This window comes from Syngnathoides biaculeatus, chromosome 13 (genome assembly GCF_019802595.1).
Source record: "Syngnathoides biaculeatus isolate LvHL_M chromosome 13, ASM1980259v1, whole genome shotgun sequence".
In the NCBI taxonomy this organism is placed as follows: Eukaryota; Metazoa; Chordata; class Actinopteri; order Syngnathiformes; family Syngnathidae; genus Syngnathoides; species Syngnathoides biaculeatus.
Window position 1 is genome coordinate 14,764,058 of NC_084652.1, and position 14,433 is coordinate 14,778,490.

Sequence of the window (14,433 nt, forward strand, 5' to 3'; positions counted from 1 at the left end):
CCAGTTCAGTGTGTACCCTGCCTCCTGCCTGTTGACAGGTGGGATAGGCTCCAGCACTCCCCGCGACCCTTGTGAGGATAAGCGGCGAAGAAAATGGATGGATGTTTACTATCAGGTGCTTGTTGTAAAGTTGGCTGCCATCCATAATATTTTTGTCCGTAATTGAAGACAAAACAATTGATTGAGCGACAGCTCGCACAGTTTGAAAATCATTCCTAAATCAAGGTACAACTGTATCCGCACTTGTACTTCAGTAAAAAAGTGGCCAGTACTGTGAGCCACAATCAAAGTAAAGCTTCAAATCCATGTTTTCAAGGTTTATTGTTGTTCTGACTCACGTCCTGGTTGCTCATGTCCCAGTATGGCCTTTCTCCATACGACACCACCTCCCACATAACAATGCCATAACTCCACACATCGCTCGCAGAGGTGAACTTCCTGAAGGCGATGGCCTCTGGTGCCGTCCACCGGATGGGAATCTTCCCTCCCTGCTCACACACACACACACGCACACACACACGTTGTAGAGGGTGAACGGCCACATTCCGAGAAATACCGACATCGTGTAATAATAGGCAGCCAGTAGATATCCAGAAACATATGTTAATTTCACAGGGCTTCTTGCACGCAAATGCAAATATTGGCACATATGAGCAGTCACGAGACTCAACATGGGCGTGCTACACGAGGATCAAATTAGCATACAGAGGAATTTTCCTCACAAATACTATGCTCTGCACTCTGGCCTTATGTTTAGCTTTTTCTACAAATTTACTTCAAAGAGATTGACTGCTGGCCTGTCAATATTAACTTGGCTTGTGTTTTTCTAAATAACCATAACTAGACATTAGTTTTCAAACATTTGTTTTAAACTTGCTACGCTTACTTGAAGAAATTTGGCCAGGTAAAAATGTTCTTGTAATTTAAGTAATTGATTTAACTTAAAGTAATAGGTACATAATATATTGTTTTGATGAAACCTGAGCAAATTTCAACATTTTCTATTGGCAGTTAATTTTGCTCAAATAAAGTAATATAGTCCTAATTTTATGAATGTACAGGAGCGCTTAGCAAAATAGAAAGTAATTTAAAAAATGTTTTTTCAAGTTAGCTATGTTTACTTGGTCTACCAAGAAAAATTCCCTGTACAATAACAGATGCTTTTTATTAATTTTTTTTTTGTAAATTTATTTCATGACACAAAAAGAAAAATCAGATGTCCGTTTACATACAAATTTTGCATATAAAAGATCTGACAGAAGAATAATTTTCTACCCCTTTTAAAGGAAATATTTCCATTTCACATTTTAATTTTCCTTTTTGCATCTCTATTAAAATAAATTTACCAACTTTACTCAATGAAGTTCGTTTTTTTTGTGGCCTGGGATTGGCTGGCAACCAGTTCAGGGTGTACCCCACACCTCCTGCCGAATGAAAGGTGGGATAGGCTCAAACATTCGCGTGACCCTTGTGGGGATAAGCAGCTGAGAAAATGGATGGATGGATGGATGATTTTTAACTTTGTCGCAGATTACTAGCTTAAAGGGTCCATATTTTTCAAAAGCATCTTTTCCTACTATTTGGGATGTAATGTTATCTATGTGGTGCCTAAATAAACGTGTAATAAGAATTGAAATGGTCCACTGAATTTTTCTGCTGAAAGGCCTGAAATCAGGTCACTTGAATTCCTTGAGCTTATCTACGTCACTGGTGAAGTTCTCCGCCTTCCCTTTCGGCTCAGGGGTTAGCTAGCGTGCTGTCACAAGGCAGAGGCAGCCAATCAGAGAAAAGGGGTGGTCTTAGCCACATACGGACAAAGTGGATAACTACAAACCGGATCAAGCTGAAGGAGCTCTCACAGGGGCTTTTCCAGACACTCGTATGATTAAACCAAGGTGCTTTTGGGAAAGAAATTGGCTCTTTTATATTAAGTCGATGTTAGAGAGTCACTCTATGGAGGTTTAAAGAGCCCGAATATAAGACTTTTAAATAACAACGTCACCATTATTTAATACCCTTGATTTAATGAGGTGTTTAAATACATTCCCTGACCTTGACAGCTCCCCCGCCCAAGCAATATGTTCCTCATTTACATTAATGGTCATGGGATTTTTTTTTTCCCCCAAACAAAATTCAGCCACTAGTAATATAAACAATACTTACCAGCGAGCTCGTGTAAGTGGGGTCGGCAGAAGTGTCGTCCAGAAAGCGGGAAAGACCAAAGTCGGAGACTTTGCACACCAGGTTGCTGTTGACCAGGATATTACGGGCAGCGAGGTCCCTGTGGACATAATTCATGTCCGACAGATACTTCATTCCTGCGGCGATGCCCCGCAGCATCCCCACCAACTGAGTCACAGTGAAGCGGCCGTCGTTCAGCTGAGGGCACAAAACGACGGTGCTTGAGTCGAGGACACAGAAGGAAAAAATGCTAAGAACAAGTGAGAGGGTGTTGAAATGAAAGGAAAATAGCTGAATTTACTAGGAGGAGCACATCAGAGAAGGGAAGTCAGGCACTGAGGCCATATAAATGTGACGGCCGTCGTCATGCTTATGGCGGTCCTTGACAGCTTCAATTAAATATCTAATTCGACTCTATCCAGTCATAAAAAAGATAATGAAACTGAACTTTGTAAATTGGAATCCTGCAATATTGCACCATTTTAGGCATATTCAGCAAAGTCCGATTTTAGAGATCTTAGTGGAGAATACTAGTGGGCGAAAAGATGCCTGAAGAATGGAAGAAAAGTGTGCTGGTTCCCATTTTTTTGAGAACAAAGGCGATGTTCAGAGCTGTGGGAACTAAAGAGATTTAAAGTTGATGAGCCACACAATGAAGTTATGGGAAAGAGTAGTGGAGACTAGACTCAGGACAGAAGTAAGTATCTGCGAGCAGCAATATCGTTTCATGCCTAGAAAGAGTATCACAGATGCATTATTTGCCTTGAGGATGGTCTTGGAAAAGTACAGAGAAGGTCAGAAGGAGCTACATTGTGTCTTTGTAGACCTAGAGAAAGCTTATGACAGAGTATCAAGCGAGGAATTGTGGTACTGCATGCGAAAGTCCGGTGTGTTGGAGGAATATGTTAGAATAGTACAGGACATGTATGAGGGCAGCAGAACAGCGGTGAGGTGTGCCGTTGGTGTTTCAGAAGAATTTAAGGTGGAAGTGGGACTACATCAGGGATCAGCTCTGAGCCCCTTCCTGTTTGCAGTGGTAATGGATAGGCTGACAGATGAGGTTCGGCTGGAATCCCCTTGGACCATGATGTTCGCAGATGATATTGTGATCTGCAGTGAAAGCAGGGAGCATGCAGAGGAACAATTAGAAAGATGGAGACATGCACTGGAAAGGAGAGGAATGAAGATTAGCCAAAGTAAAACAGAATATATGTGCGTGAATGAGAAAAGTAGAGGGGGAAGAGTGAGGCTACAGGGAGAAGAGATAGCGAGGGTGGACGACTTCAAATATTTGGGGGCAACAATTCAGAGCAATGGTGAGTGTGGGAAGGAAGTGAAAAAACAGGTCCAACCAGGTTGGAAACAGCTGGCAGAAGGTGTCCGGTGTGATATGTGACAGAAGAGTCTGCTAGGAGGAAGGGCGAAGTTTATAAAACAGTGGTGAGGCCGGCCATGATGTAAACGGTGGCACTGAAGGAAGCAGAACTGGAGGTGGCAGAAATGGAGATGTTGAGGATCTTGCTAGGAGTGAGCAGGTTGGATAGGATTACAAATGAGCTCATTAGAGGGACAGCCAAAGTTGGATGTTTGGAGACAAGGTTTGAGAGAGCAGACTTCGATGGTTTGGACATGTTCAGAGGTGAGAGAGTGAGTATATTGGTAGAAGGGTGCTGAGGATGGAGCTGCCAGGCAAAAGAGGGAGAGGAAGACTACAGAAAAGGCTGATGGATGTGGTGAGGGAGGACATGAGGACAGTGGGCGTTAGTGAGGAGGATGCATGAAATAGGCTTAGATCGAAAAAGATGACACGCTGTGGAGACCCCTAATGGGACAAGCCGAAAGGAAAAGAAGAAGAAGTGGAGTACAGTGGAGAGTTATAACAGTTTTGTATTTCTATTATACTTCATTTTTATTTCGTTTTCACTTTTGTTTTGCAAAATTCAGTTGGTTTAAAAGTTTTAGAATTAGATGCATCACAACATTCGTGAAACCAACACTTTCTCAATACGGTCTCTTTTTAAAAATGTTTTTAGATTTTTAACTTTTATAGCTCTCTCTTCATTGTTATAAACAAACAAACAAATTCAAATTCCTTCCTGCCCAAAAGTGACGTCATCAGTCAGCATCTAATAAAAAAAGACAATTACTGTTTGACATTCCTTGTTCTGTAAAACATTTAAAGAGCAAGGAAACTGTGTATTTTTTTCCATTTTCTTCTCTCTCCATCATACTAGCCTGACACAAATACCGTATGTACAATCCACTGTTTCTAATTCTTTTTTTTCCCCTCAAAATTGTAATAGATCAGCGCTCCATTTGACTTTGATATCTCCAAATGGAAGGAGAATTAATCACGGGAAATGTCAATACCCAATTAAGTTGAAAAATTGTGTTTCTTCGAGGCTGAAACAGCGAATTTGGATTGCCAAACGCAACACTTCTGGTTTGAAAGGTTTTCATAAAGCATCTACATTTTTTTTCTTTTATTTCGAGCCGTACCTCTTTAAGGGCAACTTTTTGCATTTTTGCAACTCGAGAACTGGGAGTCCTTTTGAGTCACTGTTAGTGTGGCAGTGTGACCGGGGGAGGACACACACACACACACACACACTGTTATTTTGTTTGTTGTTTTGTTTTTTTCATGAAAGGACAACTCACTCGGAACAATTGCCACAGGCAGGAACAGACTCTGAGTCGACATTCATTTTACAATAAACAGCTCAATTTCTATAAAATTAAGGGATGCTTTAACAATTGTGTTGACTTCTCCGGAAGCCATATCTCAACAGTGATGCAATTAAACCAGCCACAATGGAAAAACGCTATTTTGCACAGATGTGGGGGAAAAAAATATGAATTTGATTCATTCTATCAGTGAATTTAATGAGTAATGACCACAGCAACATTTAAAAGCGCGTTTTCCCGTATGTTTACATCCCGTTTAATGTGTTACGGTTGATTAATTATACAGGCCGCCGGTTGATGGAGAGGCATGTGGCTACAATAAATGTCGGGTAGCTCGTTTGGCAAGAGCAAAGCGGGAATTGAAAAGTCATAAAGTGATGTTGACCATCTCCTCCTGCAGAGATGGAAGATTGAGATCACATCAAAATTCTGGTTTTGGATCAGGGATGCTGACGTGAAGTGAAAGTATCTGAGAAACAAATTTTTACAACTCTTTGTTTTTTTACATAGAGTGAGGGGTTAAGACAATATCAGAAGGAGTAGAACGATGAAAGTTGGCAGAACAATAATAAAGTTCTTGGGTGGAGAATAAATATGCCCCCCCAAAAAACTCAATTACACCCAAAAACTCTCACAAAAAACAAAACAAAACAAAAAAAAACCTCATAGACAACCCAAAAAATTTACAAAACACAAAAACACTCTCAAACTCACTTAGACCAAAATAAGCGTAAACAAAAAAAGCCTGTCACACTCAACCCCCATCCCAAAAATCAACAAAAACACACCCTCCAAAAATTCACAGAAAAACGTCACACACTGAAAAACATATATTTGACAAAACTCCAGCACACACCTAAATACCTCTAACCTAACCCCAAAAATGTCTCACACCCCACAAAATACCACTCACAAAAGAAAACTCTCATTTGCACCCAAAAATTCACACATAACAAAATTTTCTCACGGCAGAAAACCCAGTTAATGGATATCTGTAACTATAAAAACGGTAATTGAAGCTATGATGGACTGTAATGATTCTCCACAAACATTACAGAACCCATTTAGCCTAACAGTCTTCTCTCAATGCAAGCACGTGAGAGAACCAGTTTGATTCGATGCAAACGACACGTAATAGGCGCCGTGCAGCTGCAAATGTACTGTACGACGCCTCATTTCTCATCCTGTCTTTGTTCGGCACTTTGCGTGGGTGACGGCGGCGTGAAGCGCAAATCTCTGATCACTAATGTATTCCGTAGTCGCACAAAGACTCGGGGAGTACACTGAAGCGCGCATTCAAACGCAACAGTTTTCCACCTGGAGTTTGCGCTCCGTTGGAAAAGAGTCTTGCCATCAGTTGGGAGCGTCAAGCAGAGTCACCGCCCCTGTCTACAAACGTTACAGAGCACATTTAATCTCCATCAGTCAGCAAGTGAACGCCTCGGGCTGTTTTATGGAGCGGAAAACATTGCGATACCCGCCGGTGTCGTCGGCGCCTGCCTGCCGGTGTGTATGGGACGTTTTGGCTATGCCTGCGTGTGCGTGTGATGCCACATGAGCCCCCCCCCCCCCCCCCCCAAAAAAAAAAAAAAAACATTTACCGCTCATGTAAACCAGAAAAACTCTCACACAATCCTCCCCCAAAAAATCATACATGACAATTCCTCTCAAAAAAATAACACCCACCAAAAAATATTTTACTTTACACAAAACTTTTGAGACTCACAAAAGTACCTCTAACAAAACCTTTCACACGTGTGTGTGTGTGAGGGGGGGGGGGTGCTGTAAAAAAAAAAACCTCAAACATAACATCTCAGCCAAAAAGAAAATGCTTTGACACAAACACCTCCCAAAAAGTCTTACACAAGCCAGAAGATGTTCATTCATCAAATAATGTTTCATGCATAAAAGCCCTATCACTAAAAAAACTCCATAACGAGCCTAAAAGCTCTGACATTGTCCAAAATGATCAGAACAAAAAAAACACACACAAAAAACCTCTCAGACTCATCAAATCCTTTCAAACTCACCTATTTACCTAAAACAACAGTAAAAAGCTTTCTCACACGCATAGAAACAAATTCGGCAACAACAAAAATCATCTCACAAACACCAATAAAACACAAAAACCTGAAACTCACCCAAAAATATTCTCAAAAAAAAAAAAAAACCCTGAGAATGAACACAAAAAAATCTCTCATCCCAACAAAAAAAACTCCCCCCAAAAAATCTCACACATCCAAAAAAATCACACACAACAAAACTCTCACTGTTACCCATACTTTCTAACGAAAAACTCACGCATCTAAACAACACCCCAAAAAATCTCTCACTTTGCACCAAAAAACTGTTACATACACAAAACCTCACACTCACCTAAAAATTCCATTCCGCCAAAACGCTACTGAAAACCTCATCTCTCATCTAAAAAAAAACCAAAAAAAAAACCTCTCGCAGACCCAAAATCTGTCACAATGACCCAACCCTAACCTAACTCCCCCGGACACACACAAACCCCAACCTTCACCAGAAAAAAAACTTTTCGACCCACAAGTAAATTCTCACATGTAAAAAATCTCTGCCACCCAAAAAAAACTTAATTCACCCCCCCCCCAAAAAAAAAACTCTCACCCACATTAAAAGGTCTCTCACAACCACATGAAAAACTATCACACACTTTTTTGGCACCTCGTGTTCATCTCCGGTTTGTTTCGCACCGAAAATCATCTTTCTATCAGAGGCATTCAATGGTGAGCACTCCGTCCCAGACTCACCCTCAGGAAGGAATCGAGCGCGCCGTTCTCCATGAACTCTGCGATGATGAGCACTGGACAGCTGCGTGTGAGCACACCCTCCAGGCGGATGACGTTGGGATGGTCGAACTGGCCCATGATGGACGCCTCGGCCAGGAAATCCCGCCTCTGGCGTTCAGTGTAGCCGGCTTTCAGGGTCTTGATGGCCACCACCATCTCCCTGCGGCCGGCCAGCTTGAGCCGCCCACGACACACCTCGCCGAACTCACCTGGGGGGATGCAAGGGGTGCGGGCAAAAAGGGGTGTGGGCATGGAACAAGGGGGTGAGGGTGATAAGGGACAAGGGTGCAGTGAGTTGAGGGAGGATAAGGGGGGGAAGCTGGAGAGTGTGAAGGGAGAGAGAGGGAACTTTGGGCTGATTTGAGTGGTCAGTGCTTAACCGTGGGCGGGGCGTTACCAAAGGCCAGTGAGGCCGTCTATGCAGGCCAAAACAATAATTTACATTTACAACTTTCAGAAAATTCGATGAAATTCTACGACATTATACGCAAGTCTGTTCGCTTCATTTTGTAGCGTTTGCCTTGACTTCATGACTTCCAGTACATGCATGTCAACCCCACACCCAAAAAAAATAAAGGGTATTGGGTTTCTGTGTGAAATGTTACAACGGACTTAAAATTCACTACACCACGAGCCAAAATAAATACAGTGGGAGGAAAAAGTATGCAATTGGAATTTCTGCATAAATTGGTAATACAGTTTAGTCTGAGCTTTGTCTGAATCACAAGAATAAACAAAGAGTCTGTTGAAGTTAATACCACATCAACAATGACCCTTGATTTTAATAGGTCATTGCCCCTCGGTTGCTCAGCAATGATCTCAACTAAACATTTCCTGAAGTTGCAGATTATATCGGTCCATGATGGACGGCGCTGCAACTACGGGAAATGTTTAGTTGAGGATCAGACATGCAGAATGATCAGAATGCATTTTGGACCCGTCTTCAGATCCCTGGGATGTCTGCTGTCAATAGTTCTATTCACACCAGACATCGCAGCGTATTTTCTTCTTCTGAAACCATTCTGTTGACTTTTTTTCTGTACTCTGGAACATTGTCCTGTTGCAACAGCCATCATCTTTTGAACTGCAACTGTTGGACAGATGGCCTCAAGTTCTTCTGAAAAATATCTTGATAAACTGAATTGAACTGAACTGAATTAATTTTTCCATTGATAGTAGCTAGTTGTCCAAGCCCCGAGGTAACTCAGGTGCCCATACCATGATGCTCGCGCCATCATGCTTCACAGTTGGGCTTGTGCTTTGGTTTCATCTGTCCACGGAATATTGATGAATCTCAAGACTGAACACTTTTGTAACCTTTCCCAGCTTTGAACAAGTTTATGTATATATAAAGTACTGAGCTTGACCTGCTCGAGATTCTGTGGCATGAGCTATAGAGAACTATTAGAGCCAGACATCCCAGGAATGGTGCTGAACTGGAACCGTTTTGGAAAGAGGTCAAAAATACATCCTGATCTACTCTTTCTTTTGCCTCCCTGTCCTCTAAATGTTTCCATGTTATTTAAAAATGTGAAAACATGTAGATGTTCCTGAGGTATTTGTTTAAGCAAACTGTTTATTCTTATGATTTAGAGAAAGATAAAACTACATTTAATGACTAATTCATGCAAGAATTGAACAAGTTCCAAAGGGTTTAATTAAGTACACTTTTCCCCCACTGTCTGTCTTGTAAATTTGACACATCACCGAAGACTAATGTGAGCAATCCTGCCAAACTTGAATGATTAAAAAAAAAATGCTGTAAGTAAAATGAGGCTTTGAAATAATAATAATAATAATAATAAAACGTAATGGACATGTCTGCTGAAGGAGCTGAAACATTGTCCCGCTGAACTCGCAACTGTTAACAAATACTATTGCTATCACCAGAAAAAAAATGGATGACAATTCGTCGAACATCTTTTTATGGATACACAAAATTACAACCTTGCTGCCATGTCAGACTTTTTCAATTAGTTTAATCTTGCTCTTCTTCCCTCACGTGCACATTCACAGCCAAACACATGGTGCTCTAAATGGGACACACTTCCCCAAAGCACACTCTCTGTCAAGTTGGACTTTTTAAAATAATACTTTACACCGCCTCACTATTCCGACTTTTTCCGCGTAACTTGTGCACTTACGGCTAACAACGAGGCATTCATGGGTAATATGTATTTTCAGGGTTTACGCACCATTAGCTAGCTAAGTTCTCGTCGCAGTTGCGCAGGATAAGCACTCATGCTCACAAAGGCACTAAAGTTCATGTGTTCTGGGTGAGAGGCAACTTGTGTGGGACTTGAAAGTGCATCACAGGGTGATGTTTTAGGCCCCCCCTTTTGCCCAGGGCCTTCACAATCCTAAATTGTTAAGTCTGGAACTACATTAGCAATGAGGTTATGTCCCTGACCAATCAGATTTCAGATTGGTCTTCACAACGTCAGCAAGCCGGCCTTTAATGACATCAGCATTTTTCCATACTCTGATTGGTGGGTCAGAACAAAACGTTTTACAACCAACTTCGACTTGCAAAGCACTTCTGTAGTGATCTACAGAAACTAGTACTTAATAATAATCATCTTTGATTCGATGAAGTTTTTCCCATTTTTATGTTCTTAGTTAAAGGTCAACTGACAGTCATATATACATTTTAAAATAGATGTTATGAAAACTACATAAAATATTCACTTCAATGTCTATACGGGAAAAAAAATGAGTGGAGAGCATGTCATTCATGCGCAAAGTTGCGAAAGTCTCACGCAACATCCCAGTGAGAGAAATTAGTCCCCCACAACAATTTTTTTTTAATTGCTCTATACACACCAACCTGTTATTTAGAACCCACAAAGCTCTCGTCCTTTGTACCTGTGCCATCCATTTTTCACAATGAACCGGGTGTTTTGGAAAAGTGTGAAGAGTGAATCCATCCTCCCGAGTGTTCGAGCAAAATCCAGCAATACGGCGAGCTGGCATATTGGCTAACACAATGAAAAAAAATCGAGCAATTTTTCGTCATCTTTTTCCATCTAAGCCTATCTCGTGCATCCTCCTTTCTAACACCCACTGTCCTCATGTCCTCCCTCACAACATTCAATCTTCTCTTTGGTCTTCCTCTCGCTCTTTTCCCTGGCAGCTCCATCCTCAGCACCCTTCTCCCAATACCATCAAAGTCTGCTGTCTCTCACCTTGTCTCCAAAACATCCAACTTTGGTTGTCCCTCTAATGAGCTCATTTCTAATCTTATCCAACCTGCTCACTCCGAGCGAGAACCTCCATATCTTTATTTCTGCTACCCCCAGTTCTGCTTCCTGTTGTCTCTTCAGTGCCACCATCTCTAATCCGTACACCATGGCCGGGATCACCACTGTTTTATAGATTTTGCCATTCATTCTAGCGGAGACTCTGCAAAAAAAATCATTTCCTGCTTCTTCTCCAACACAAATGACTCGTGAGGATTTTCATGGCAGGAGATGCAAAAACCCAAATACGACAACACCCTGACGTGCGGAGAAAAAACGGATGGGTCCAGCAGACTTTTTTTTTTTTAATTGAAAACATACTAAAAATTAAGCTTTAGGTGTCAGTTGACCTTTAAATATTGTTTCCAAACTCCTCCTGATGATGTACATGGCATAATATCCCATTTTTGTCTGGTATTGGCGGTTTCTATAATTCCCATGTGATAATGGCGGTGTTAAAAGATGGATTAAGTCCCCACTAAAAGCTCAGGAACCAAACGAACGTCCCGCCATTGCAAATTAGGAAAGGCTACTCGGGTGGGCAATCATAGGGTAAAGATGTCAGGGAGCGAATGGGTGATCGGTCGTGATTGGGCGTGCAGTCTCGGAGTAGTGTAGGGACAACGAGGACAGGTGAGAAACACGGGTGTTGTGCAATTGGTGCCTGAATCCAAACATTTACAAAAAGGGAAAGAGAAGGAGAAGAAAGGTAAAGGACAGAAAGAGATAATGAACGATTACACCGTCATTCAGAGGTGAAATCAGGACAGATCATGCTGCCAGAGAGTAACAAAAAACGATTGAAGGGAGGGAAAGATTTTCACCTCAAGGTTTCCCCGCCCCACCTGCGGCGCTCACGCATGCACGCTCTGAATCTAAAGTCCTTTTTCCTGCCTTGAAGGCCATCACACAGAACAAACCTGTTGGCTTGATGGCACACTCCTGTCCGGCTAAATCATTCATGTACACGACTCATTTGGCCGTCCCTTTCGGACAAAAGCGGCAGAGCTATTCACCTGCACCGATGACTTCTTCAATCTTTATGCAGGAGATGTCGATTTCCTTGGCGAACTCGTGGATGGCGTCGTTGGGGTCCTCGTAGGTGAAAGGGTCAATGTACACTTTCACACCTGGAGAAACTGAGACGTCGAGAAAAAGCCACAAATGGGAAATACTGTAAGTGGAGGGAATGTTATGTGCGTAACTCTATTACACGACAAGTCCCCGTAGAATGAAAATAAATCTCTGAAGAGTTTGATTGAAAAGTATGGAAAATGAGGTGTCAAAATTGTGAAAAGTCACGCCGTTGACTCGTTGTGGGCATGTCCGCTGAAAACCGCTTAACTGTCAACTGTCAATCAAGCACCGGTACTTCGACCTGGAAAAGTGGATGTCTGTCTTATAGCTGAACATAACTACATGTTTGAACCACGGAAAAGAAAGCCTAAAGCCTCCAGTGGCTGGAATCCATCCCACGTGTCAACTTGGGCCACAACAAGGAGGCGCTCACGTTAGCGGTCAAGTTGGAATTAAAAAAAAATAAATAAATAAAATAAATCCACACCAGTGGAATGAAAGCTCTCATGTTCTTACATAGTGGGGAGGGGCAACTAATGCCAGATCCCAATGTGTGTCATCGGTGGCCTTTGGGCCAAAATCAAGAAAACTGAAATGGGGAAAAATAGTTTCATGTTATTTCTCCACAATTAAGTACTAAATAGGCATCCGTCTTTGCACCTTTATCTTCATCTATATCATTTGTTTTAGAAAACATCTTTGAAATCACTTTCTTTCTTTCTAGTCTTTTGAGAATGATTTGGCTGCTGCTAATGAGGAAGGAATTTCTTTTCTATTCTGACAGTTAGTGTCATTCCATTTTATGGCTCAAAAAAACATATCTCATAATTGCTATGCTAAGCAGGGCCTGATGAGCATCACATTTGACACGTACACGAAAAAAAACCACACACACAATACCAATTCCATGCTATCCAGAAATTTTGTGTTTTCAAAGATAATAATGCTCAGTTTTGGGTGGGAACAATATGTTCCATTATTGTGGTTTGAGTTTTCTTTTTTCTTCAATATTTTATCTTATCTAGCTACAGCAGATGCTTTATGATGCAGTACATTTCTATATCACTACAGCCATAAAAATGGATATATAATAATAAAAACAATTAGACCTCTGACAGTAACAGTTTTGACTTAAACTGCAATTATCATTTGCTGTTATTATTCTCCACACATTTTGTCCTAGTAAAACATCCACATTTCTCAACTGATTCAAACCATTCCAACACAGGACACCTTCTAATAGTTCCCACTTTTACAATTCCACAAAACAAGTTAAAATGAAAAATGACATTTTCCAAATTGAACCCATCCTCCCATATTTCGCCATTTAATGCATTCAAACCATAACGACAAAATATTTTTAGTTCATTTGAGACATAATAGAAATTAGCGTTCACATTCCAAACATTCCTAGCTTGTTGGTGTGCCATATTTTCCAAAACAACATTCCTAAATCAATGTAACCATTTTTCATATTGACCTTCTACTTCCACATTTCTCAACCGACTCAAACCAATTCCACATTTCCCATGGGAAAAAAAATTACATTGACACAAAGGGAAACATTTCTCAACCAATCTAAACCATTCACATTAAATTATTCTTCAAGTCTCACATTCTATCCATCCATCCATCCATCCATCCATTTTCTTTGCTGGTTATCCTCACGAGGGTCACGGGGAGTGCTGGAGCCTACCCCACCTGTCAACGGGCAGGAGGCAGGGTACACCCCGAACTGCTTGCCAGCCAATCGCAGGGCCCGTAGAGACAAACAGCCACACTCACAATCACACCTAGGGGAAATTTAGAGTGCCTAATTAATGTTGCATGTTTTTGTGATGTGGGAGGAAACCGGAATGCCCAGAGAAAACCCACGCAGGCACGGAGAGAACATGCAAACTCCATACAGGGAGGGCCAGGATTGAACCCAGGTCCTCAGAACTGTGAGGCAAACGCTTTCCAGCAGCAACGCCATGCTGCCCACCATTCTATACACATTTCAATTAATTTGACGTTTCATTTCATCCAGCATCAGGTTTCCAGCATTCACACGCAACATGTTTGTGATTTATAATGTAGATGACTGTGATGTAGTCCAGGTCACTGACAAACAAGCAGATTCGAGGGCAAAACAACTCTCGGATGACTAGATGACTATCACAGTCTAAAAACATTAGCCCAGGGTCAGTGATAAAAAGAAAGAGTTGAGCTGTTACCGTGCCAAAGTATAAATGAATTTGCTGTCTCTGGGCAAATTTTTCAATTGCACCTTCACAGGATATTTAGCTCACTTAACGGAGAAAGAAAAACAACACAGAGCATGACATTGTCCAGATTGAATGGGTGCGGGCGCAAATACAAAACTTGTTTCCTGCCTGGATGAGGTGACTTAATTGAATCAGTTGGTTAACAGTGCATGCATGACCAATAAAGCACTG

The 14,433-nt window shown here is 41.5% G+C and overlaps 1 protein-coding gene across 1 annotated transcript in view; it reads right to left on the minus strand.

The window, feature by feature from the left end:
* ephb3a (eph receptor B3a) overlaps positions 1-14,433 on the minus strand; it is a 51,428-nt gene that overhangs the window by 13,452 nt on the left and 23,543 nt on the right. The window contains exons 9-12 of the mRNA XM_061839667.1: positions 11,935-12,057; positions 7,641-7,888; positions 2,164-2,379; positions 339-488 (exon numbers count right to left, since the gene is read on the minus strand). Coding sequence (XP_061695651.1) covers positions 339-488; positions 2,164-2,379; positions 7,641-7,888; positions 11,935-12,057 — 737 coding nt within the window. The remainder of the gene's footprint in view (positions 1-338; positions 489-2,163; positions 2,380-7,640; positions 7,889-11,934; positions 12,058-14,433) is intronic.